We start from the raw sequence: 27057 nt of genomic DNA, 5'->3' as shown, positions 1-27057 counted from the left end.
ACACCAGTTCTTCAAATACAGCTAGCACTGACTCATGAAAGCTCCTACCCTGCCACAAATTTTTGTTACGTTTTTAAGGGGCTACTGGACTTTTGCTCTTTTCTACTGCTACCGAAAAACATGGCTACCCATCTTGAAAAATCCAGTAGCTGTCAGGGAATGTGGGCATTCGGTGTGTGGAGAGACCTCATGTGGGTGATGGGGAACGACCGGCCCCAAAGTCTTCCCCCCATAAAACAAGATTTCCTACTCTGGAAATACCCATTATTCTAAATGTCAAATTATAACCATAACTTTGCTTGCCGTGGACAGCGCTTAACAAAACAAAAAAGGGTAGATCAGTGCTCTAGGTGGGATGTTGCAGACTTCTGAACAGCCAATAAGGATTTAAGGAATAAATTAAGATGTTTTCTTGAAATGGCAGATTGAAGCATTTACAAGGATAATCCACCACATTCACACCCCGAGTGTAAAGCCCACTCACCTTAGTCAAATGGTTGAAGATTAGGTGGACCATGCAGGGCACCTGCAAGGGTTTGAGGGGAGGAGCATCTCATTTCCCTCTCCCCCATTGGCCTCTACCTTTTACCTGCTTTTTTCCTTCCCACCCACCAACCAACCTACATGTGCAGCTTTCCTTCCTTCCTTCCTCCAGCAGCCTTTCCCCAGGAAAATTCTGGCCAAGTTGCATGGTACTAGTCGCAGGACTGAGTTGTGTGGTACTGGCCAGGCTGGGCTGAGATATATGGTGGGGAACCTATGAAGACCTCCCTTTCCCCCATAACCTCCCTTCCCCACCCCAATTCCGCTTTCCTCCTGGCAGCCACGACACCCTCAGCTTTCCGTTTCCTTCTCTCCTTCCCATCCACTTAATAGCCTTTTATCTGCCTGCTCATCTTCAGCTACATTTATTATTTATATATGCAGACTCTCTCCCCCTTGGGGAACCAAAGCCACTTACACTGTTCTTCATTTTATCCTCACAACAACCCTGTGTGTATGTGTGACTGGCCAAAGGTCACCCAGTGAGCTTACATGACAGAGTGGGGATTTCAACCTGGATTTCACAGACCCTAGTCTTAACTATTACAAAATACTGGCTTTTGCAGGTGGCTGCTGTTTTAACAGTAGCAAACAGCCAGGCATGGGTAAGTCATGTAAATCAGGTGGTGGTTTCTGGTGGGTTAGACACCAATGAGTCCTCCATCAAAGATGAAAACAGCCCTGGAAAGGGCCCTGCCCTCCTCCCCCGCCTTTTTTACTGACAGAAACCAAAGCTTGAAGGCTGGCAATCTTTTGCAATTGCCTAATAACAGCGACTGAAAGCATTTATTTCTGGGAGCTGCAAGGCTACTTCTGGAATTTGGGGGGATTTTATTTCTCCAATTAACTTGTTTTTGGTCTTCAGATTAGGATGCAATCCTGGGATTTTTACTCCCCCCCCTTTTACTTAAATATTTTACTTTTTTAAATACTTTACTTTCCCCCTTCCTACTGCAATAGATGCTTCTCAGGCAAGAAATTTGCTTTGCAACTAGGGCAGGAGAACCCAAATGGGACAAGAACAGCATTTCTTCCTATAAAATTACCTTACATTGTAGCTGAAAGGCACATCCAGAGACTGGGCAAAATTAGGCAACTGGAAGAGCAGGGATCCAATCGGAGAATGAAGAAAAAAACGTGCTGTCCTTTACTGGAAGAAGCGTATGTTTTTATACCCTGCTTTCCTCTACCCTATGGAATCTTAAAGTGGCTTACAATAACATTCATTTCTTCCTACAACAGGCACCTTGTGAGGCAAGTGGGGCGGAGAGAGTTCTGAGAGAACTGGGACTGGCCCAAGGTCACCCAGCAGGCTTCATGTGGGAGGAGGAGTGGGGACTCAAACCCTGTTCTCCAGATTTGAGCCCACTCGATCTCCAGATTTGAGTCCACCACTCTTAACCACTACACCATGCTGGCTCCTAAACTAAAGATTGGGGGAATTAAGAGAAAGGGATATCATAGAAACCAGGAAGAATGGAATTGTTGCCCTGTTGATACACCATGATCACTCTCATAAAAAGCTGGCATGCTACCCCAGAACGATTTTGCTGAGAGCATCTCTCTCAAGTACCATGTGATCTCCGGGGGTTAATTAACCCAGTCAGTAAAAGAACACAAACAAACAGAGAAAAGGGCAAAAGGCCAAACGAAGTACAGGTTCTGCAGGTTGGTACTGGAGCGCCATAGTAGTGGTGGTGGTGGGGAATCTGTGCCTCAATGAAAATATGGCCTTCGGACTGAGGGACGGCCTGCATCTTTGTGTTCAACGGCTCGAGTTAAGATCCAAATGATATCACCACCCAAAGGATCAAAATTATACATTGCAAAGATGTGTGTGTGGTAATCTTAAAAATGCAGGCTTGGTTGGGGGAGGGGGCAGCAAGTAAATTCTTTCCCCCAAAGGTCTGTTTTTACAACCAACATACCCCAAACCACTTTCCCAATTCTAAGGATTCCCCGGATAGGAGTCCTGGAACAGAAACTAGAGGTGAGAGGATTTGCTCTCTCTCTCTCTCTCTCTCTCTCACACACACACACACACACACAAAATCAACCTATAGAGAAAGGCCCTTCCCACATCAGTACTCAAATTTGCACTCTTGGTAACCCTGTATTTCATTCATGCCACAGAAAAACCAATCTGGGCATCTACCCTAGGCCTCCTGGTTCCATGCGTAGTTTAAGCGACTAAAAAAGAAATCTTGTGCTTCCAAAGTGATTTGATAAATTAACAAGGGGATTGGGAAATTGAGCGGCTTGAAATGAGGGAAAGCAGTTCTATTATGTTCAGCAAGGCAGTAATATTAAAAGGTAACAGAAAATAATTTAAGACACTGCACTCAAAGGGAATACATCTTTACTGAGTAGGAATGGGAAAAGAGGTTCAGGAAATACAAACTTCTTAATTAAAAAAAATTCCAGGGTTGAGTATTTAAAGCCCAAAGTAAAACAAAATCATGCCAACTGCCAACTTTGTTATAAAATGCTTTAATAAATAGTTTTCTTCCGAAAGCTATCGAAGAACATATCAAACAAAATGTACTGCACAGAAGTTCCTGCAAAGCAATTCCTGCATTCATGTATAAAATAACTAATTAAAAAAAAAACATTCAGGGTTACATTGCTGAGTGGCCAAAATGTTGAGAGAGAGGGAGAGCGTGAGACAGACATCAATTTTCTTTTCAATGATAGGACAGCTAAGTAACATAGGATTATGTTTTCCCAGTAATTAAAAATAAAGATATAGCTCATCCGTTTTAACAGCAATAAAGCCTTTAAAAAACCCGCAAATAATGCACAAGCCTTCCGTTATGAATTACCAATTTCTCGTGAGGTATTCCATCTCCTAAAACGAAACCGGATGTTGTGGCAGACGTGGGGCTCCTGCCAAGAAAAGCAGCCCCCAGACGCCTTCTCCCCCCACTTTCTCAATGACACAATCTAGTGACACGAGAGGCGAGACATGACATCACACCGAGAGTTTCCCCACCCCTACAAATAGCAGCCAATGAAGTGGAGTAGAGACAAGGAATCTCTCAGTGCAGTGTCATCGCCTGGTGTGATCTGAATCACTCCTAAGCTCTGAGAAAGGGAAGAGATGATGCAGGGATGCTTTTTTTTTTTGGCGGTAGCCAAGCGCCTGCTATAACATCTAGTTCTAGCCAGAGTTTTCCACTCTTAAAGAAAAGAAGAAGAGGTGAAGAAGCACATTAGAAACAAGAAGCATGGAAAGTATTGTTCCCTTCATTAGGCCTGTATTTTTTTAAAAAATGCAAAAAAGCAATACCATGTGTAATAAACAATCACAAAAGAAAAAAAAAATATTGCCGTGTTATCTTTATACTGTACAGTATACTTACTCTCTGCATTCTTGAGATGAGAGGAGAAAAAGCCTGGATCTATTTACATGTGAAAACAGTGGCGATACAGTGAAAAGTACAAAAAGAATGACCAACGGATTCCCAACATTGATTGTATGAACATCGCTTTCTAATATGGACATAATACCAAAATAAGGTTTTTGTATTTTTATTAGAAACTGCCATAAAACTTCCCTTTCTGCGACATAAATTAAAAAGGAATGACTTCTTTTTTTAAAAAAAAAAAAGACCAAAAATATTTTTAAGTTATTAACTCAAATATACAGAAATGATTCATTTAAATATATACATATTTACAAAAAAAAAATGCACTCTCACAAATCTGAAAATAAACTGTGTCTGCCTGAGGATCCCAAACATCCTCTTGTGGTAAACTTAGATAGGCATGGCAGTCTTTGACAGTTGCTATAGAATTTTTTTTTTATAATTTCAAGGCACTTTGACGCGTGCTTCAATACTGCAGTCCTAAAGGAAAGGAAATGAATGGACACGAAAAACTTTTAAAAGGCCACTTTCTCTCCCCCCCCCCCCAACACAGTTTGAAAGATCTTTATAGACAGGGTTTTCGTTCAAAAAGAAAACTAAGGCGAATTTTTTGGGGAAAGAACCTACAAGTGCAGGGAGTGGCTTCTTGTAGGATTCAAAGACTTGTGGGGTGTGTGGGGGTGTGACTTCTTTATCAGCAACCTCCTCAACCAGGAGGTTTTTAAGCCACTGTTGCTAACAGGGGTGTGTGTGTTTTTTAAGAGAGAGAATGGATTCTGTAAACAGTGTAGAAGACTGTAAGATAAACTTTTACGAAATTATCGAAAATATAAACTTCCCCCATTCTGCCATACAGCAAGCGTATTCTAAGTAGAATTTACAAAAATAGCAACTATCAAAGATTACTCTATCATCTGACAGTCATCGAATAATTTATACAAGGCTAAAAGAAACAAAATAATTTTTTTTATTTTATTATTTTCATCCTTTTTTTTACTGAAAATAAAGTAACTATTAACATTTGACTCCCAGACATTTAAAGTTCTTGACTCAAAAGTGGAGATGTCAGTCCCCCCCTCCCGCGTGCCCCCCCCAACCTAGACCGGCGTGGCTTATGGTCCAGACACAGATTTAGTCTCTTACGCCTTCAAGGTTTGTCATGTTCACATTCTTTACAGATCTATTGTCCATTTTGGTTGTCTGAAGAGATTTCTTAATAGGGCTATTCTCAGATGAGTCAACAGCCTTTGCTGGCAAAGGCTTAGAGAGTTTGTGAGAGAGGAATTTGTCCATTTCCATGACCTCCTCCTCTTCCTCCTCCTCCTCCTCACACTCCGTGTACTCTTCCGCCCCATCATAAGTTCTCTTTTGAGATATAAAATTTTTGCGTTCATAGTGAATGTCTTTGGGACCATATGGTCTGTCTATAGGGTTCCATATGGGATTGAGAGGTGCCCACTGGTTATTGGCAGCCTCTTCTCCAGATGGGCGATTTCTCTCTCGCTCTTTTCTTCTCTTCCGTGTCCACCACACACAGATTATTATACAGGTGAGCCACACAATACTAAAAACTGCACAGAGGATCGGAACCAGGTAATCTAGGAAAAGAACACAAAACCAAAACACACAGCTTAGTCAGCAACTGACAGTTAAAGGCAAAAACACAGAGGGAACATGCAAGAAACGGGTCCAGAAAAGCATTATGAAGAAGTACTACAATGGGGTATCAGGAGAGAGCAGCAATTCAGCTGAAGTAGCTTTTACCTTCAACACACCTCTGTAACAGCTTACACAGATGCATGGGGAAATTGGTTTGGGATGGAAATATAGCCCAAATTTAATATAAGGGTAAAAATGTCCCACAACCCCCCCTCTCCCCCCTTTCATGGTTGTTATTAAGGGCTACATCTCTCCAAAGAACTTAAAAATGGTTCTCTCAATCACCACTGTCTTAAAAAACTCATCGTGTAGAATATATGCCAATGAGGTATTTTAGTAACCCATGGGGTAAAAAACAAACGACCCAATAGCAAAAATGCATAGATTTTTGGGGGGTTATTTCCCCCCCAGGTTTATTTTTAAAAGCAGAAAGTAAGCAGGCAGCTGTATTTTGAGGACATAAGAGGAAAAGCTTCTAGAGCCACTCTTCTGTGAATTCTACCAAAAAAGTACAAAAGGGTTTAACATGTTCCGCAAAGTTTGGCCTTGGTGTCATAGGGTGTTACACCAAGTGGCATGCTGCTTTCCCAATTGCCTGAGTTTTTTGATTCAAAGCAGTAAAGGGATATTGCTTCCCAATTAAGTGCCTGAACTAGTTTATCAAAAAGTGAGAGAGAGAGGGGAAAAAACCCCAACCTTGACGGGCACAAAGTGTCCCCAAATGAGCTAAGATCTCTATTCACCAGTGTGGCCACTGATGCTAACCGAAGATCTAGGTGCACAGCCCACTCTTGAAAAGGCTGGTTGTATTCAGATACCACAGCGGGCCTCGCACAGCGAGAGCAAGAACAATGGCGGAATGAGATGTACCAAGGCTACCCGGGGACGGGGACTGAAACTTTATACGGTCGCTGCTCCTTTCATGCAAGGCATGCTCTTTAAAAACCCTTTTACGCTTACCTGATGAAGAACTCCCAACTACTATGGTTTCTATTTTGACTTCTGTTACCGCCAGCATCACCGTACTGTTTTGCCGCTTGGTGATTGCGTTTACTATAGCATTGGCAGCATTCTGAATAAGGCTGTTATCGGTCTCATCTTGATGCGAGATGAAAGACTGAAATCAGACAGGAAACAGAGGTTTATGAGGGCGCTGTTGTTGTTGGGTTTTTTTGTATTAGCCAGTTTTGGCCTTATTTTAGTGACCAGGCTTGTATCTGAGAACTCAAAAAACCCAGTATGCTGCCAAAGCAGGTGGGGCTTGTTCAAAGCCAGTGTGGATAGACGCCAGCATCTGGTCTGCTCAGTAAACCTGCAACTCTACGGTAGCCAGATACTAAGCATAAATGGTGCTCTTGTAAACAAGCAAAGAGAGTCTAGCAAACGGAGAAGTAAAAATGGCCCTGGATGAGAGCCCCCACCCCCTCTGGTGGAGGGGGGATGGGCGGAAAAAGCAGGGGGTCCTGCCCTCCCCATGGGAGATGGGCTGCCAGCTCACAGTAACTCCTACACACACATCACATGGGGCAAAGGCCGACCCTCAATTGGGGCAGGGCTGGCTTTGGCAGGAGTGCGTGCCCCCCCCCAGGCCATCAACCCCCTGGGACTTTCCCCAGTGGCCAGTCCACCCCTGCCAACACTATGCCTTTTAGAATTAAGATTTTTTTTTCTCCTAGCTAGGCCCGTAGCCAGGGTTGTTGTTTTTTTTTGTTCAGGGGGTATTTACAATTTTAAGGGGCAGTTAAATTACAGTTAATTAATCTGAATGCCTGTCTTAAAAGGGGTGTGTGTGTGTTTCCAAGCCTGTTTCTAGCCCTTCTTTTCAAAGGACAGGGCAGCAAGTGTGTTAGTTCCTAGGGGAAAAAACCAGCTCAGAGGGCACTGAATTGCTTCCAGAAGACATTTAAAATACCTTTTGAGTTCCCTTCCACAGAGCAAGAAAGCTCAGAAGAGCACTCAAGAGTGGCACCTCCAAAGAATCTCCAACAATCCCCCTTTCTGCTAGCACAGTCCTGCAGTATACCACCTAGGTCATGGTGACTCTTCCAAAAGCATTCCCATGAGCCTTTGGGAAACATGCGAATTAATTAATTTACCCTTCTAAGCTTTCTTGCCCTGTGGAAGGGGACTCAAGAGGGATTTAAATGCTTTCTGAGCTGTCTTTTCCCAGGTCTCATAATGTCCCCCCCCATTCCACAGAGGATGGTAGAGGGACGCCTGAGGGCAAGCTGCAGCACTCTCACTCTGGCCCCTGCCAACAGCAGGGGTGTCAACGCGAAAAGAAGGTTTTTTGCATAGCTATTTGTGGGGGGCATGGCTTTTGATTAAGGGGGCAGGGCCCCAAAATGCCCCACTGTAGCTACAGGCCTGGCTAAGCTGTCTTCTTGCTTTGTAGCGGCCTTCAGATATTAGCAGGCCTTCTAGAAATTCCCTCTCCAGCCTCCAGGCTGAGCTCATTTTACCTTGGCGGCCCAGAAGTATCCTCAAGGCATTTGGCTTCCGTAAGTTGTGATTTTACTAAGGATGCTCATTAGGGCCAGCTAAGGATGTTTTGCTGCTCCCAGGGAGTTATGCCCATCCCCTCCTGGCCCTGTGCCACTGTCGGCTGAGTCCCGGACTGTTTGGCTTGGGTCTGGCTGGCAGCAACACAGGCCCAGGAAGAGATCCCAGTCACTACCTATGCTGCGGATGGCTGGGAGTAAACTGAGTCCAGTTGGGGCACCGGCACCCTCCTCCCTGTGCCGCATTAAGAAGAAGAGGAGAGAAGAGACTGGATTTATATCCCCGCCCTTCACTCAGAGCAGCTTACAGTCTCCTTTCCCTTCCCCTCGCCACAACAGACAACCTGTGAGGTAGGTGGGGCTGAGAGAGCTCTTTCGAGAACTGCTTGTGAGAGAACAGCTCTGAAATAACTTGTGACTGACCCAAGGTCACACCAGCAGCTGCACGTGGAGGAACAGGGAATCAAACCCGGTTCTCCCAAATAAGAGTTCACGTTCCTAACCACTACACCGAACTGGTGCTCTCTTGAGTGGTTTGAACGGAAAATCAGCTCTGCTTCACACAAAACCTTGCGGTGCTCCTATGCCGAGTGACGGGACTTTGCAGGGCCTTTGCCCCGTAAGATTAATAAGCAAAGACTTCCTTAGAGAGCCAGTGTGGTGTAGTGGTTAAGTGTCACACTAGGATCTGGGAGACTCAGGTTCAAATCCCCACACTTGAGCATGTTTGGTTATCCTTCCACGCTGAAGTGATCTTCTCCATCTTCTACGATGAATCCTCAGACCAATGTATCACATCCCCAGTCAAACCATACCCACAACGCTCCTCAGTCAAACCATACCCACAACGCTGAGACGTGCCGCATTTGTAATTCCAAAACCGGTTTGCCAGCACATGGACATAGTGACCCCAGACAGGTTGTTACCGTACCACTGGGACTGCTTTCTAATGGTAAGACAATTACCTCCCACCTCATGTTCTAAATTTAGCACCAAAAAGGAAGAATTACTCTCCTACACATTGGTGCTCTTGTGTCTTATCCGAGCGACTGCCTACAGATTTCAATACAGTTCTTCCCTCTGCTTCTACCCAACGCTTCCCTCCCCTTGACATCTGTACTTTTTGAAACCTTCCATCCAGGACTTACTCCTTTCTTGCACCCACGGAAGGTAACAATCGTGTTTTTTTCTTTGTGCCTCAGACATCTGACACTCACACCCCCTGACATCAGTGGCCCGGCGGTGGACCTGCAAGGCCGGTGGGAGTGCAAGGAAGCCCCAGAAAGGCCCTCCCTGGCCCCAGGCAGGCAGGGGTGGGGAGAGGCAGGGAGGAAGCAACTTACCCTCCCTCTTCTCCTGCCTCCTCCTGGCTGAATGAGGGCCGGAAGCGGGGCGGGGTTTCGTCATGTGCCCCGCCCCCTGCACCTCACCTGGGGGAACTGTGTTCCCCCGCGTTCCCCCCCAAAATGACCTCTGCTTCCATCATTTACTTACTCCTTTCTTGCATCCACAGAAGGTAACAATCGTATTTTTTCTTTGTGCCTCAGACATCTCTGATCACCCTTATGCCCATTTCTGGGTCAGAGTGGCACAAATCCGGATTCGGGAAAGGTGCCGCTCCCTGCAATATTTTCAACCACCCTCCCTGACAGTCTTATGCTAGAAGTTCTAACACTCCTATGTTAGAAGCAAAATGACTCAAGAGATCTCCATGATCAAGAGTGCAGACCGCAATGGGAAAACATTTCCCTACTTACACAGAAGGACGCCCGATACTTACAATAGCAACTTCTACTGCGTTCTCTATAGAGTAGGATGGATCACACAAGAGCAGCAGCATTCGGTCACTTGAAACAGATCGAGTGACGGGTAAGTATCGGATTTCAGAGCAAATGTTTTCCACGGTTGTGCCCTGTGAGAGGGAGAGAACACAAACCCCCTCCCCTTGTGAAACAGGGAATAAAGGTTAAAAAGTATGGCTTCGTTTCAGAACCCAACCCACCCAAGGGGGACCTACTGGAGTTCACAGAGCGAGGCCAAGAGGCTAGTCTCCTTTCTAGTGGTCCAATAATAAAACCAGGGCATTTATCAAAAGAGAGGCATCCCATGCAGTCTCTTCAGCTGAAGCCTCTGAAGGTAGCTGACACAATTAAAAATAGCTGCTAAAAACCACTTTATTGTAACCAATGTTCCCTCTAAGCTGTGGAGTCTTGTGAGCAAAAATTCAACTTTGTGAGCTACTGGCATTAAAGTTGTGAGCGAATGATTTGGCTGTTGCATAAATCAGTTTGCTTTGGAGCCATCCTTTCTGAGCTAAGACAAAAAATGTGTGAGCCGGAGGCTAAAAAAGTGTGAGCTAGCTCACACTAACTCAGTTTAGAGGGAACATTGATTGTAACACAACTGGCCGGCAAAAAGCAACGGGGTGTCTCCAACCACCCACAAACTCCGAGGATTGGAACAGTCCTGCTTCCTTTCCCGTTGCAGTTTCTTGAGCCCCCTGAATGTTTGCTCCTGGGGTCACCAGCCCCAGAGGAACAGCGTAAGGGCAAAATTTTCATTTGGTGCCTACAACCAGGCTCCATGCCAGCAGCTACGGGGAGAGAGAGATTCAGAGGTGCTGCTGGTATGGTGCCACTGCAGAAAAGCCCCTGTCCCGAGTGCCCATCCAGTTATACCTCTGAGGGTGGTGGCAATCAGGAGTGTGCCCGGTGCAGATTAGAGAGACTGCAAATATTAGGTATGTTGCTTAATATCTGGCACTATCACACTGGTTTCCATTTGTATCTCAAAGGAACGTCACTCCTTGTGTGGCAGGAGAACATAAAAACATAGAGACCAATGGCCTGAACGTCACTCCTTGTGTGGCAGGAGAACATCAAAGAGAACATAAAAACATAAAGAGACCAATGGCCTGAACCAGTCCAACACACTGTCTCACACAGTAGCCAAAACCCAGGTGCCATCAGGAGGTTTACCAGTAGGGCCAGAATTTAAGAAGCCATCCCATTGTGGCCCCCCCAAGCACCAAGAATACATAAGAAGCCATCCCACTGTGGCCCCCCAAGCACCAAGAATACAGAGCATCACTTGCCCCAGGCTAAGTGCTCCATCTAGACCTTGTGGCTAATAGCCACTGATGGACCTCTGCTCCAGATGTTTCTCCAATCCCCTCTTGAAGATGTCTATGCTTATAGCTGCCACCACTTCCTGTGGCACTGAATTCCATGTGTCAATGACTCTTTGTGTGAAGAAGTACTTCCTTTTATCTGTTCTAAGTTTACTGCTTACTAATTTCAAGGAGTGCCCACAAGTTCTTGTATTGTGAGAAAGTGAGCAGAGTACTTCTTTCTCTACCTTCTCTATCCCATGCATAATTTTGTAAACCTCTATCATGTCACCCCTCGGCCATCGTTTCTCCAAGCTGAAGAGCCCTAACCTTTTTACGCTTTCTTCATAGTAAGGTATTCCATCACCTTAATAATTTTAGTTGCCTTTTCCTGCACCTTTTCCAATGCTATAATATCTTTTTTGAGGTGCAGTGACCAGAACTGTACACAGTATTCCACAGGAAGTTGCACCATAGATTCATACAGGGGTATTATGTTTGAGGTTGATTTGTTTTCAATAATATTTATTTCAATAACATTTATTATTGTAAGCCACTTTGAACCACGAAGCAGGTAAGTGTTTTAATAAACAAATAAATAAAAGTAGGTAAGTGTTTTAATAAACAAATAAATAAAAGGAGGCAGACAAAACCTTCCAGGACTAAGGATTTCCAGTTCTCAGGAGAGCACCGGGAGGAGATAGGGACACTGCATGAAAACACCATCCCTTCCCAAATAAGAGCATTCTTCCCAAAGAGATTATCTGTAATGTTTCACTGTATGAAGGAACAGATGGGTTTGTTTCCTGGTTAGGAAGTCAGTATCTAAAAGAGTTTCGGTGTTTAAAGCCTGGAGGAGCAGCACTCTCTCCCCACTAATGGCTGGATGGACAAGTGTCGGACTAGGCTCTGGGTGACCCAGGTTCAAATCCCCACTCTTCCGTGGGAAACTGCTGGGTGACTTTAGGCCAGTTGACACGCTCTCAGCCTAATCTACTCCACAGGAAGTTTAATTCTGGGTATAAGCTTTTGTGTGCATGCATACTTCATCAGATACATGCGCATGAAAGCTTATACCCAGAATTACACTTTGTTGTTCTTAAAGGTGCCACTGGACTCAAACTTTGTTCTGTTGCTTCAGACCGACATGGCTACCACCTGAATCTACAGGCGATTCTGCATTGGCTTTTCTCTCTGTTGTTTTACCAAACTCCCCTCTGCATTGCATGCTGCTTTCACTTTCTTTGATCATTGGATTTTATGGTACCCTCTACACCGCATGCCTCTTTCACTTTCTTTGATCATCGGGTTTTATGGTACCTTCTGCATAGATTTATGGCCGTTCAGGGGTGACTTCGCAGTCAGTACGGCATTGCCCCGGGGAATTTGAATGTGGCTTTGAGCTGCACCTTTTCCTCAGTGTTGAGAAAACGTGGAGCGAAATGCCAGATGCAGAATCGCCCCACGTCACAGGGTTACTGTGAGGATAACATGGAGAACAATTGAAAGCTGCATTGGGGAGACAGCACGTTCTACGGTGCCGTGTTGCAAAGCGGACTGTTGTGACGCTGTCAAAACATGAATGCCACTTAAAATTCTCACCTGGGGTACTTTGTCTCTGTTAAAAATCAGAGTGATCCTGGCACAGCTGTTGTCCAAGTAGCCCGAACTGGGATGACACTTGACGTTGGCAGGCAGGGGTTCCGATTCACCGCACTCTCCCCAGTTGGCACAAGGCGGCTGGAAACATTTGACGTACATTTTTTCTTGGCATTCTTGACCTTTGGGACACCGGTAGGCTGCATGGTCTGGGTGACCGGGAAACAAGCAGGACTTTCGCCCACACCACACCTAGAATTTAAACGGATCTACTGGTTTCAGTCCGCAGAGATACCCAAATCTATAACACATGAATAAATCATCCACTGTGCCTGTCATTTTAGTTCCAACAAGAACACTCCTGCAAATCAGCTGCAGAAACAACATACTCTCTCAACAGAAGGATCTCTTTAGGAATGCTCTGCTCCAGGACCTTGAGGGTAACTGCAAGTATTTGTTTTTGCTTATTCTCAAATAGCTGTTGGCACTATGTCACCTTTTGGCTGTGAAAAAGATTGTTAGGGACTCTCCAGAATATTTCAAGTAGATCAAGGCACAAAGTCAAACAGAAGTCCTTACAAAACTGAACGAGATTGTGCACTTGACGGCCTGCCTCTTTAAGGGGGTACAGCTTGACTCCTTCTACCCAAAACACAGGGCACCTGCTGACCATTCAGGGTGTAACCTGGGAACTTCCAAGTCAGTGATAACTAGTCTGGAGACAAGACTCATTGCTTTATTCCCTTGCTTCCTCCGCAAGACATGGAGAAATAGCCCAGAAGCTTTCCCACCAAAACCTTGACACAGAATCGGGGATTCTGAAATCCCACTGGCCCCCCGTGAATGAGTCTTTTGGCAATAAGTAATATTTTTTAAATTGGATGCCTTTTTTAAAAAATCGTAAGCTGCTTTGAGTCCACATGGAACAGAGAAAAGCAAGCTAAAAGCACCTTAAATAAATGCATGCCCACTACATGAACACATGAAAATGCCTTTTACTGAGTCAGATTACTAGGTTGTTCAAGTTCAGTATTGTTTACTGTGACAGGCAGTGGCTCTCCACAGTCTCAGACAAGAGGTCTTTCACATCACCTCTTACCTGATGCTTTTAACTGGAAATGCTGGGAATTGGAAGTGGGACCTTCTGTACGCAAAGGAGCTGCTGTACCACTGAGCCATGGGCTCACCCCTCCCCACTTGAAGCATTGCAAAGTAGAGATGTTTAGAGATTGCGGTTTAAGACAGTTCACTCAGGTGTGCTTCAGCTAATTGCACTTATCCTGTGCTGTGGGTTACCGTGCCAGTCCTTGGAATATGGAGCTCTCACCATATGCTTAAGCTTTGAAACTTCAGAAGAAAAACATTACAGAAATGTATGTGTAAATATTAGGGGTGTGCACTCGGTATATACTGAGTCAAATAAATACCAAAAATGGGTATTTATTCAGCTGAATACAGATTGGACAATATGATTTGGCTACCAAAATAGCCAGGCCCAAATTAAAGTCGATATCATTCAGTTTTTATGCAGGCATGACAGGAAGGCACTTAAAAAGACAGCAGTCTCTTTAAATGCCTTCTGAACTCGCCGAGTTGCGACGTGGCAGCAGCATGACTTGGTGAGTGAAATTTTCCATTATACCCTATGGAGCCAAATAAATTCGGGTTTCCCGAATATTTACCCAAATATCAATAAAATATTGATACTGGTATTCGGGAATATTCAGAAATACCCTGGTAAATATATACATATTTCATGAACTCTACTGAAGTTTGTGGCAAGTCGCTTGAGTATTACAGAAATGAGAGCATTTCCCAGCAATATGAATAGTTAGCAACTACCTAAAAAAAGGTCTCCCTTCATGTATAATGTGAATTTATACACGATGAAAGCAAATGAGACAGACTTCATTGCATCACATATAGCTTTTTACATTAGACGAACAATGGGGCAGTTCTAGGCTTTGGCTCAAATTCTGTTCTGCAAACCGGAAATTGCTGGGTAGGCTAACCTACTCAAGAAGGGGTGGCATTATTCCTATTTTTATTTTATGCTATAATATTCTAAGTGTTTGAGTGCATGTTGAATGGAAATGGGTGGGGTGGGTAGTTAGCTCAAAGTAACTACATGCAGAGATGCTACGAAATTAAATAATTAAGACAGCTGGCAGAGGAGGCAGTTGAGGTTTTAAAATGGAGGGGAAACAAGACAACACAAAGCATTCAAGTCTGATATTACCTTGGTGCAGTCAATGTGGCCATCCAAACAGTGGCAGCTGTTGCATTCTTGATCCCATCTACTGCCATGGGGAAAGGATGTTCCTTTAAGCCAGCAAGATTTTCCAAAACCTATCACTGGTGGTGGTGGTGGGGGGGGGAGAAATTAGAAATAATTTCAGTTTAAGTATAGAAGCAAGTTCAGATGAGTTCTCTTGAACCCTAATTAATGCAAGACACTGCACTTAAAAAAAAAATCTTGATCCATTTGAAACAAATCTTTGCTAGCTGTGCTGGCTTTTTCCCAAGGCTGCCTCCAGGAAACAAATTTAAAAATTCAAAAAACTTATTTGTAATACTGATGAATGGCTTTTAATGGAGGACTATGTCCTTTTAATTAGCCATACCTATTGTGCTCTATATAACTATGCAAGGTTAAGGAGAGACTGAACGTGCTTTTCACTTTGGAGGAAGCTTTGAGCTCACTAACAGACTTTTTGCAGCGCTCATTGAAAAAATTGGATAAATATTTTGGGTAAGAACTTTTCACTTTCTTAAGACTCTGTCCACTATGAGACTGCTATAGTATTGTAACCTATTCTGTTTTTGCTACCTTTTATGTTAGTATTTGGCAACCTTGTGCTTGGAAATATCTGTTGAACTCCCTGAGGAAGACACTGAAACAGGAGGATATCTGGACCTCTGTTGGAGGAAGACTGGGCACTTACTCAAAATAGACTTAAAGGAGTCCTCCCTCTTAAAACTTTTGTATAATTAAGGAGGACTGATATTAATAAAGCGGTTGTGCAATATCTCTTGTGATATATTAAGAGATGATACTTAGAATCATATATCAAAACATCTATGTATTAAGGCTTATATGATAAATAATATATGGTGAATAAATTGTAAAAATATATAAACATTATTTGCGATATTTTATAATCGTCTGTAGCACGGTATTTGCTGATTTTTGGTATTTCCTACTTACCGTGGGTCCTATTTTGGTTTTGTGACTAGCCACCACCCAGTCTTCCCACAATCAGCCAGCAACTATGCTGGGGAAGTGGGGAGACACAGACTGATCCTTTCTGCATTTTGTATTTCTTTTTTTAGCCAAAAAAAAAGGCAGGCTAGAAATGTAATAGATAATACTATAGCCCAAGTTATTACAATTAAAAAGAAAAGCAGATAAAAACAGCAGGTAAAAGACCGAAGAATCTGATATTGTCCTCTCAGTTTAAAGTTTCAAGATACCTTCTTGGCATCTGGTTCCAGCTCTTCCAGGGGGGCAGGTGCACCTATAGCCATTTATTTCATCAATACAAGTTGCGCCGTATGCACAAGGGGACGACTGGCATTCGTCAATATCTGGGAAATGGAAAAAAAGAATTGCCCAAATGCTCGATGTGCAAACCACTGTAGGTTTTGGATGCACCAGCTGGGTGAGAGCTCAGTTTTATTTTACAGAGGGTAAACCAAGGCTGAGGATATAAGAGCATAAAATGAATTCTGTCCATGGGACAGCCGGCTGAGTCATATGCTGATCAAGCTTTTGCGACAAATTAGTTACCCCCAGCTGCTATGGCTTTATTTATTTATTTATTTGACTTATAGCCCTCCCTCCCCTGTCCACAGGGCTCAGAGCCGGTTACAGCATTCTTTTAAAAACCCAAACATCAAATAATTCTATACCCCTAAACATACAATAAAATAGCTACTCTAACACAGCTAATAGATGCCGTGAAACTCCCAGGAGGAGAAAATATTGACAAAAAACTGAAAAACTTTCCTGTTTGTTAATACATCTGTATAATTAATGTCAGAATCTGTGGCCTGTTTGTACAGAGGGGAGATGGCACCTGAGATTTTGAGAAATGGAGTGGAATAGCTCAGGAGGATTCTTTTATAAGGCAACATGATGGCAGTCTCTTGCAATGCCGATCTGCTTTTATTGCATTGTCTTCTACCTTTGTAATCTGCTTCCTTTATTACAGCATGTCATGCTTTTGACAGTTTTTTGTTTGCACTGTTTCCCGTTCTGTAATCCTAGTCCTGTTGTGCTGTCTACTGGGTACCTTATGCTGCCTGCCTATTCTTTTGTAATCCACCTTGAATCCCAGCAAGAAAGGCGAGCTACAGATCAAGTGAACAAATTCTGAGAAATACCCTCACTTACAGAATCATAAGAACATAAGAGAAGCCAATGTTGGATCAGGCCAATGGCCCATCTAGTCCAACACTATGTCACACAGGGGCCAAAAATGCCAGGTGCCATCAGGAGGTCCAGCAGTGGGCCCAGGACACTAGAAGCTCTCCTGGCCCCACTGCTGGACCTCCTGATGGCAACTGGTATCTTTGGCCACTGTGTGACAGAGTGTTGGACTGGATGTCCTTGCACTTCTTTTTTAAGTCACGCATGTACTTGGGGAAATGTCAGTGGGTGCCAGTTTACCAAGAATTTTAACGATGCTCTGTTCGCTTCCCTCTTCCTGTCAATGGTACGCCCACAAATGGAAGTTTCAGTGGAAGAGGAAGAACACTCCATGGTAGAGGCTATCTAGTGTGCATGGAGCTTATGAATAGGATCCAGGCCCTAACGTAGTGCTACAATTGTCACTAGGGTTGGGGTTTTTTTTAACCTGCAGGTGGTGTGTGTGGCTGGAGCTCTCCCACTATTGCAACTGATGTCCGGGTGACAGAGATCAGTTCATCCGGAGAAAATGGCGGCTTTAGGTGGACTCTACGGGCACTGAACCCTAATGATGTAGATCCCCCTTCACAAACTCCACCCTTCTCAGGCTCCATCCCCAAAATCTCCAGGTATTTCCCAACCCGGAACCGGCAGCCCTAATTGTCACCAATACGCCCCCCGTGCCTCAGACCTCCTCTTGGTTTCGCAATTAGCACCAGGCCCCAGCTTCCACGCCATCTCCCTCCTCCGCTCCCCCCCCCCCGTGGCATTGGAGCATTTACAAAAAGGCAAATGTTCTAGAAGCCCATGTGCCTGGAAGCAGGATATGGCTGTCAATGTCCCGGTGGGGCCAGAAGATCTCCTGGAACTCCCAATTGTCCACCAAAGATCGGTTCTCCTGGACAAAATGTCTGTTTTGGAGGGTGGGCTCTATGACATCATAGACCTCTCTCAGCTCACTTCCCAAGCACCACCCAAAATCTCCAGGAAATTCCCAACTCAGAGTTGGCAACCCTCTTGTCAACAGATGCAAACCCACGTTATGCGCAGTATTCAAATCAGAGGAGTACGCAAAAACATGGCTATAGCACCCAAGAACCTTTTAGCCTTCTGTGGCTCCCTTGGGGCTAAGAGATTAACAAAAGGCTCAGGTGTGCTTGAAGAATTAAGTTCACAAGTCAAAGTACATTGTTTTAGTTGCATTTGTTGAAATGGGAAAAAAGTCCACCAGTGGGGCCAGGACATTAGAGCCTTCTGTGGCTCCCTTGGGGCTAAGAGATTAACGAAAGGCTCAGGTGTGCTTGAAGACCTGAGTTCACAAGTCAAAGTACATCGTTTTAGTTGCATTTGCTGAAATGGGAAAACACCCCTCCGACAACAACTCTGTCCTCAGACAGGAGACTGCCTTGTAAAGAACAGCAAAGATCAGCATGATGAATAATTCAGTTAGCTTCTGGCTAAGCTTAATGCACAGAAAGTCAAAGGGCAGATGTGGCAAAGGGTTTTGGGTCAGTTGTGTGACCCTCTCAATTCTTTGCCTACACAAGTACTTACTAATTCTACAGTCTGGACCAGCAAACCCAGGTGCGCATTCACAGCGAAACCAATTGACTCCATCGACACAGATGCCTCCATTGTAACTGTAAAAAATAATAAACCTATTACTGTCTGTCAAGGCTGTGTCACAAACTGAGAGATAAGAAACTGTAGTTATTCTACATAACCTGTGTAAATTGACATTTTATTGGTATTCACAGATACTGTTTCACCACTCAACCTAGCCAGAATTCAAGAGATAGCAGTTTAACTCCACCGGATTAACTGTGCATAGGGACTGTACTATGAATTCACAAAGCATGTCAATTTCAATAAACCATCTGCATCGCCTTAACTATGCCAGTTAAGTATTCAATTAACAGTCTACTGCGGCACAAAGATCTCTGCTCCCACAATCCCTGCTTGCTGGGTGACCTTGGGCCAGTCATATGCTCTCAGTTTAACCTACCTCACAGGACTGTTGTGAGGATAAAATGGAGAGAGGAGAATGATGTAAACTGCCCTGGGTCCACCGATTGGGGTATAAATAAAGTAATTAAGTGTAAAAAATATGCAGAAGCATCATATCAATGTACAGTTTGATAAGAATGTATTCTGAGGAAGAGAAAAGAGGCAGGTAGTTATTGGACAGTTGCCAGGAGAAGTCAGGCGTGACTATAAAATGGATTTTTAGCTAATCTAAGAGCACAGGATGCAGCTGTAGGTATCAATACGCCATAAGATTAACGGATGGTTGGTTAATCTAGCTGCTCGGATTAAATTATAATTTTACATCTACATAAGAACATAAGAGATGCCAATGTTGGATCAGGCCAAAGGCCCATCCAGTCCAACACTCTGTGTCACACAGTGGCCAGAAATACCAGGTGCCATCAGGAGGTCCACCAGTGGGGCCAGGACATTAGAAGCCCTCCCACTGTTGACCCCCCCTCCCAAGCACCAAGAAGACAGAGCATCCCTTGCCCCAGACCGAGAGTCCCTATCTATACCTTGTGGCTAATAGCCACTGATGGACCTCTGCTCCATATGCTTATCTAATTCCCTTTTGAAGCCGTCCATGCTTATAGCCGCCACCACTTCCTGTGGCAGTGAATTCCATGTGTTAATCACTCTTTGGGTGAAGAAGTACTTCCTTTTATCCGTTCTAACCCGACCGCTCAGCTGACAAGCTGACAAGTGTATCACACTCTGAAGACTACAGAGAAATTCTGAAAGTCGGATAAACTACACAGAATCGCAAAACTTTACAGCAACTAAGGGCTGGGGATAAATTTCATTAAAAGATTTTAGAATTGTTTTAAATACATTTCAAATTCCGATTGGACACAGAAAGGAGTGCTGCAGCAGCTGGCAATTGAGAAAAGCAGAGAAACGACAGGTTAGGAAGGAGGCGCAGAAGATGGAAGGAACAGAGAGCTGGAAGGGGCTCTAGATGAACTGAACAGCTGACTGAATGCATATGGCTGGGCAAAGAACATATAAAGCAAAGACCAAGGAGGGTGAAGATACTAGAACAGACATCGTGTGAGGTAGGCGAGGCTGAGTTTGGAGAGAACCATTACTGGCCCAAGGTCACCCAGCTGGCTTCATGTGGAAGAGGAGTGGGGAATCAAACCCGGCTCTCCAGATTAGATTCTTAATGGTATGGTTCAGATCAGTGATCCCCAATTTGGTGCCTGTGGGTGCTATGACACCTGTCAACGGGGTGGATCCAAACACCCTCCAAGGAATGTTTCTCCGGCCTAAAGACCATTCCAGAAAGTAAGTGCAGATCACATTTTTATGACCCCCCCCTCTCTAACACTCCCACCCCACCAAAGTGAGTACTGGAACATCAGAAACAGGTTGTGCGAAAATCTTTTATCCATAATAGGCACTGAAAAATGGTACCCCCCCACCTGCAATCTAAATTGGTACAGGATACTCTCCTGATTCTGGATTTTACCACCAAGTATTACTGCACGAGTAAACAAGAACTCAAATGACCATAGTTAGGCAGAAACCTGAGAGCAAACGTATTGGTCGAGCAATGAGTTAATAAATAAATACCTAAAGTTCATTTGATATTGCTTGTGCAACCATCTACAGGAGATTCAGAAGACCAGGGCTGTTTTGGGGCAGGAACGCACAGGAACGGAGTTCCGGCTGGCTTCAGAGTTCGCCACGCCCACTACAGCCAAAACCTCTCCATGCGTGGCTACAGAGGGAAGGCCTGGAGAGCGAACCCCCCTGGCAACTCCGAGGCGGGCCGGCCAGGGGGCCCCCTGGAAGGATCGGGGAGGCATTTAAATGCCTCCCCATGCCTTCCCCGGCCTGTCCAAGGGCCGGCTTACCCGGGTTCCCTGCAGCCGCGGGGCGCCCGGGCAAGCCAAGCGGATGGCCATGCACTGCACTGCTGGGGGTGTGGCCTAATATGCTAATGAGTTCCTGCTGTTGGGTGTGGCTTATTATGCTAATGAGTTCCTGCTGGGCTTTTTCTACAAAAAAAGCCCTGCAGAAGACTATTTACATTCAGCCACAAATTCAGGTGGGGGGTAGCCGTGTTGGTCTGAAGCAGCAGAACGAAGTTTGAGTCCAGGGGTGCTTAAGACCAACGAAGTTTTATTCAAGGTAGAAGCTTTCACGTGCCTGCATGTTTCGTCAGTCAGTGTTCGTGCACACGAAAGCTTATACCTTGAATAAAACTCTGTTGGTCTTAAAGCTGCAACTGAACTCAAACTCTGTTCTGCATTCAACCATAGTATTCGGACTTTTAAGGAAGAAATAATCCTCGAGTACTTACCATGGATGGGAGTTGCAGTCGTTAGTATCTAGACAGAAGATAGTAAAATATCAACGCATTTGGAGACAACATACTTAGACACACACAAGAACCATACACCCAACTGTCAATGCTCATTCAATATTATGGGGAAATAAAAACAGAGATATATCCCTAAGAGGGGGCATGACTTCCACTTTAGATATCTACCGTGTGCTCTGTGCCATCAAACTGCTTCCAGTTTCTGGTAACCCATGAATTAAACGACCTCCCAAACATCCTAACCCTTCTCAGGTCTTGCAAATGGAAGGCTGTGGCTTCCTTTGCTGAGTCAATCCCTCTTTTCCTAGCATTACTGTCTTTCCACTAGGGTTGCCAGCCTCCAGGTGCGGCCTGGAGATCTCCCACTTTTACAGCTGATCTCCAGCTGACAGAGATCACCTCCCCTGGATAAAACGGATGCTTTGAAAGGCGGACTCTATGGCATTGGAGCATGCTGAGGCCCCTCCCCTCCCCAAACCCCACCCTCTCCCAGATACACCCCAAAAGTCTCCAGGTATTTTCCAACCCAGACCTGGCAACCCTACTTTCCACAGGGGCCCATTCTGCATCTAGCATTCACTCCACTGTTTTACCAACCCCACACTGGAACAGAAAAAGATGTGGCTCAAAACCACAATCAAATACCCCAGGCACTGCGCAGAGTCACCCCTGAATGGTCATAAAATGGCCATAAAGCTATGCAGACAGGTACCATAAAACCGAGAGATCAAACAAAGTGAAAGCGGCATGCAGTCTGGACACTGCCATAAAATCGGACAACCAAAGTGAAAGTTGCATGCAATGTAGAGGGGAATTTCTGTTCTAAGGTGGGTTTGGTAAAACAGCGAATTCCTGGGTCTCGTCTACCCTTCAGGAAGGGTTGCATCAGTGCTTAGTTCTTGTGGCCCTTTCTAACATGCCCAGGGAAATGCCGATCGCCACTTTGGGGCCAGGAAGCAATTTTCTCCCGGCCAGTGCCGCCAGGGATCCAGGAGGGCTTTTTTGCCATCTTCTGGGCCTGGAGCAGGGGTCCCTGGGAGTGTGAGGGTGAGGCAGTTGTGAATTTCCTGCATTTTGCAAGGGGTTGGACTAGATAACGCTGGAGGTCCCTTCCAACTCTATGAGTCTATGATTCTATATACCCCATCAAAATTCTTTTTAAAATGCCCACATTATTCTCCATTTTTGCTTCTCTTGTATGTAACCACGCCTTGTAGAAGCAACATAGAATGTTGCTTAGAGTAACAAATGTGTATGAATTTTTATCATTCTGATCTGAATACTAGAATTAAAAAAAAACATGCCAAGTTTGTACTGTCATTACCACAAAGTTACATTTGAATAAAGTGCACCTTTCCTTGATTTCAACCAGATCCAGCCTTCTATTGGTCTTCTGACTATAGCTAAACCCCAGTTTAAAGCAAATCGAGGGAGGCTGTCATTTCATTATGATTCCAATTCTCACTTAGGTAAGAAAAACATTTTGGACAGCTATGGAGAAACGGCTGAACCATGAAGGAACAGCAGAAAAGCAATTTCCAGTTATTGTAAACTTTTCCCCTCCCCCTCCCCCCGTTGTTTCTTCAGATTTAAGGAAATGATTGCAATTATCACTGTTTATAGTGCCCAAGACTCACAGCCTAATGAAGGAAGATGCTATTAAAGGTAATTTCAAAGCAGAATCTTCAGATTTAGACTAGATGTAACACTGTGTGCATGTTCCGTCTTGAGCGACAGACTCAAAGTTCTGCCACACCTAAGCAAATCATCGTATTGGTATGCTAGTAAAAAATCCCAAAATGTAACTCGAAAGGAAAATATTCTGAACAATTCCTATAGCTGGGTCTCGTTCAAGTTTGTGAGCAAGCTGGCCTCAGTGGTAAGCCAACTTCTTATGAGCAACCATCTGGATATTCTGCATATGAGCTACACTGGGTTGAAGGACTAGTCTTTGACATAAGCGGGTGAGGGCAAACTCACTCTGTGTGCACGTCCGTCCTTCCCAGCCTTCCTTACAGATGCAAGAAAAGGAATCTCCGCTGCCGACACAGGTTCCGCCATTCAGGCAAGGGTTGGGAGAACAGTTGCTGTTCTTAGCTTTGGCAAAAGAGAGAGACTTGTCGTAACTATAGAAATTTTAACACGGATTTCAGACTATGATTTATTATCTGGATTCTGCTTTCTCTGTGATCGGGCACCCAAAGTGGCTTTGCACGTCCCGTAGTTCCTCCCTCCTCCGCTTAATCCTCATGGGGGGGGGGTACGCTAGGCTGAGACTGTGAGGGACCCCAGGTCACTTCTGTGGCTGAGTGGGGGGTTCGACCCTGATCTTCCCAGGTTCAAGTCCGACATTCTAACCACTACACCATGTCAGCCCTCAGACTGCATCATCATCAGTATGAAGCTGGAGGCTGGGCATGTGCCCAGAGAGTCAACTCCCCCCTTTAGTCTCATCCTTGTAATTAGAACACAGCCGGAGTAGCTGATCTGGGAGTAGAGATTAAATGTGATCCTAATTCCCCCGCTTCCATGTAGTCATTATGATAAACTGATCTTTGGATGCAAACCAAATGAATCAGGTGTTTCCCACCAGACAAACTGTGCTTACTCTTGGGTTACTACTGAGATAAAGGGATGGAAGAAAAGAGAAACCTATCCTTTTTCTGATACTGCACAAGGCGGATGTACTTTCCAAATAAAACATCGCTGAGCAGATTCTGCACCTACCGATGTTGCATGTGCTTCCCTTCCATTCTGGAGGACACGAGCATCGAAAAGTGTCACCATCATCATAACATGTCCCTCCGTTCGCACAAGTATTTGCGTCGCACTGGTACTCGCCTAGAAGTCACAAATAACCGATTATACACATGACACCTTCCTTGCTTTACAGGAACACGGCTAAGCTCAGAGGTTAGATATATTATTATCGTTTTCATTCGCGGCCCACCTTTCTCAATGGGTCTTGAGACAAATTACAATTATAATTTTTAAAAAGTTCAGTCAATCAGTAAGTGGATTAACATAGTATCATAAACACTGGAATCTAAAACGCAAAGATGCCTAGTAAGACAAAATAAACACTGCTCGGTTGGGACTGCAGAATGGGGGGGGGACACCAAGAACAGATGCAAACATCTGCTTAAGAGAACAATCATTATAGGAAAGACTTAATGCCTAATAAAAGTCATCAGCTGAGACCATCCATTTGCTTTGCTCCTTCTGCAAGAATGCCCTTCTGAACAATTCTGTTTTACACATTTTGGAAATAGACAGAAGCGTAGGGGCCTTCCTAATACTTTGTTGTACAAGCCTAACATTTACAGGTTGCTTATATTTGCTGTTTTAACACTTGGTAGAAATCAAGAGGTTCTTCCAGACAGTGTAGGATAATGTGAATGAACAAACCCTTACTATTTACTTGGAATACTGGTGAAAGCAACTTGTTCAATAATCCCAAAATGCAGTTTGCAAACTGAATTTATAAAATCAGACTGAGAAACCTGTGGCTTTGCATTTTGCTATTGCATAGTTTCTAAAATGACTGCAAGCAAGTCTCTCCAGCTTTGTTCAACACACTGTGCCAAATTTTTTAAGTTGTTTGCTCCATTTGGAGAAAAAGACGATTATCGGACGTGTTTGTGCACGACTTCCTTCAACAAATCCATTTTCCAAGACGTTTAAAAGCTTCCTTTCCAACTTCTGGTAATTATTAACACACACAAAATCAGAACAAAAAACTCAGCACACCTAGAAGACACTTACGTGAATGGCATGTTTTGCCCTTCCAGTCATTTTTACATTCACAATAAAAGTCATTCACTAAGTCAATGCACCGGCCGTCATGATGACATGGATTTGGCGAGCAGTCATTGACATCTGAAAATTCAAATGCACAACACTTGAGGCAAAGGGTTTTACAATTTTTACAATAACTTTTCAAAATGATAGAGAAGTTTGAGAGAGCGTTTTAATGCAGTGGTAAATCTCTGTGGCTCATGAGAATCACATTCACAATAAGGTAAAGGTAAAGGCTTCCCTTGCTTGAAAGCCAGTCGAATCTGACTCTAGGGTTGCGATGCTCATCTCCGTTTCCAAGCCGAACAGCCAGTGCTGTCCGAAGACGTTTCCATGGTCATGTGGCCGGCATGACTAAACGCCAAGGCGCATGGAACACTGTTAACCTTCCCACCGAAGTGGTACCTATTTATCTACTTGCAATTTCTTGCTTTCGAGCTGCTAGGCTGGCAGGAGCTGGGGCCAGAGACGGGGGCTCAATCCGTCACGCGGCACTCGGGTCTTGAACTGCTGAACTACCGACCTTCCGGTCTGCAACTGAGCATCTTAACCACTTGAGCCACCGTGACCCCACATTCACAATTTCCACCAGCCAAAAGAGTATTTACCTTCATCCCTGGCACACTGCCTGAACCTTAGGGAGGTTCGCAGCCTGCTCATTCCTCTGACAGTGGCTGTAGTCAAGTTGGGAACCACCTGCCAACCACAATCCCACTTCCTTGAAACATGGGGCAGGTGCCACATCAGGGAACCGTGGTTAGAAGAGCCACAAGGAGCATGTCAAAAAGCCACATGTGACTCCTGATGCCATCAAGTATCACTGGTAGCATATTATAAATACCACACAAACTGAGTGGAGTGTGCCACTTTTGATGTGGATTCAAACTTGAACACAGACTTCTTGGATGATTCTGAGATAGTGAATTGTCTCTATCAGCTCCTAAACAGCACTGGTTGTGCTTAAAGCCCATTGAAATTCATTGACAACATACACATGTTTTCCATACAGAAGATCACAGGCATAGTCCCTGACATCTCCAGGATAAGAAAGATCCAGTTCCAAGAAATGATTCCTGTATGCAACCATGGAGAACTGCTCCCTTTTGTTCATGGTCCACAGGGAATCTTGTCAGTTAATTCCAAGTGCTGTTCTACAGCATTTTAGTTTAAATGGTAAGTTATTATTTGAACCTTGAGTAGGTAAACTGTTTATAGTGCTACTGTAAATTGTTGAATTTGCAGAATTAAATACAATTTCAATGGCTGCCAACCAGTGTTAAGAATTTATTTATTTATTTATTTCTTGGGATTTATATCCCGCCCTACCCATACGGCCCAAGTTCAAGCTCTCCTTAGGAGAACGATCTGGAGAAGAGAGCAACAATCCTGTTTTGACAGGTATTTTGTGATCAAACACACACTCTGCGTCTTTTGTTTGACAGCAAAACAAGAGGGCTGAGCCAGTCAGTAAGACAAAAAAAGGCAAAGACAAATGCCAATGTTGCAGTGAAAACACACTACTAGCTAGGATTTCTTCAGCGTTCCTATCAATGAGCTTTCATTTTTCCACTGTACTACTGGCATCTGTCTTTGTCTTCTTTCATCTTTTGACACCAGTTAACATAATTTGAGAATCAGTTCTGCAGTCCTAATGGTGTTAGCTCTCACCACAGTCATTCCAGGTAAAACACATCTGGAACTGGGCTGCA

The 27057-nt window shown here is 44.4% G+C and overlaps 1 protein-coding gene across 1 annotated transcript in view; it reads right to left on the bottom strand.

The window, feature by feature from the left end:
* Positions 1 to 4995: 4995 nt before the first annotated feature.
* JAG2 (jagged 2) overlaps positions 4996 to 27057 on the bottom strand; it is a gene marked incomplete at its 5' end in the record, with an annotated part of 73981 nt that continues 51919 nt past the window's right edge. The window contains 11 exons of the mRNA XM_015414080.1: positions 4996 to 5509; positions 6531 to 6687; positions 9852 to 9983; positions 12783 to 13031; positions 15019 to 15134; positions 16254 to 16367; positions 18745 to 18830; positions 21530 to 21557; positions 23531 to 23647; positions 24278 to 24391; positions 25316 to 25429. Of these exons, the coding sequence (XP_015269566.1) occupies positions 5043 to 5509; positions 6531 to 6687; positions 9852 to 9983; positions 12783 to 13031; positions 15019 to 15134; positions 16254 to 16367; positions 18745 to 18830; positions 21530 to 21557; positions 23531 to 23647; positions 24278 to 24391; positions 25316 to 25429 (1694 nt within the window). The remainder of the gene's footprint in view (positions 5510 to 6530; positions 6688 to 9851; positions 9984 to 12782; positions 13032 to 15018; positions 15135 to 16253; positions 16368 to 18744; positions 18831 to 21529; positions 21558 to 23530; positions 23648 to 24277; positions 24392 to 25315; positions 25430 to 27057) is intronic.

The sequence above is a fragment of the Gekko japonicus genome, unplaced genomic scaffold (assembly GCF_001447785.1).
Source record: "Gekko japonicus isolate JY-2015 unplaced genomic scaffold, Gekko_japonicus_V1.1 scaffold3578, whole genome shotgun sequence".
Taxonomy (NCBI): Eukaryota; Metazoa; Chordata; class Lepidosauria; order Squamata; family Gekkonidae; genus Gekko; species Gekko japonicus.
This window is presented reverse-complemented; position numbering and strand designations above follow the sequence as displayed.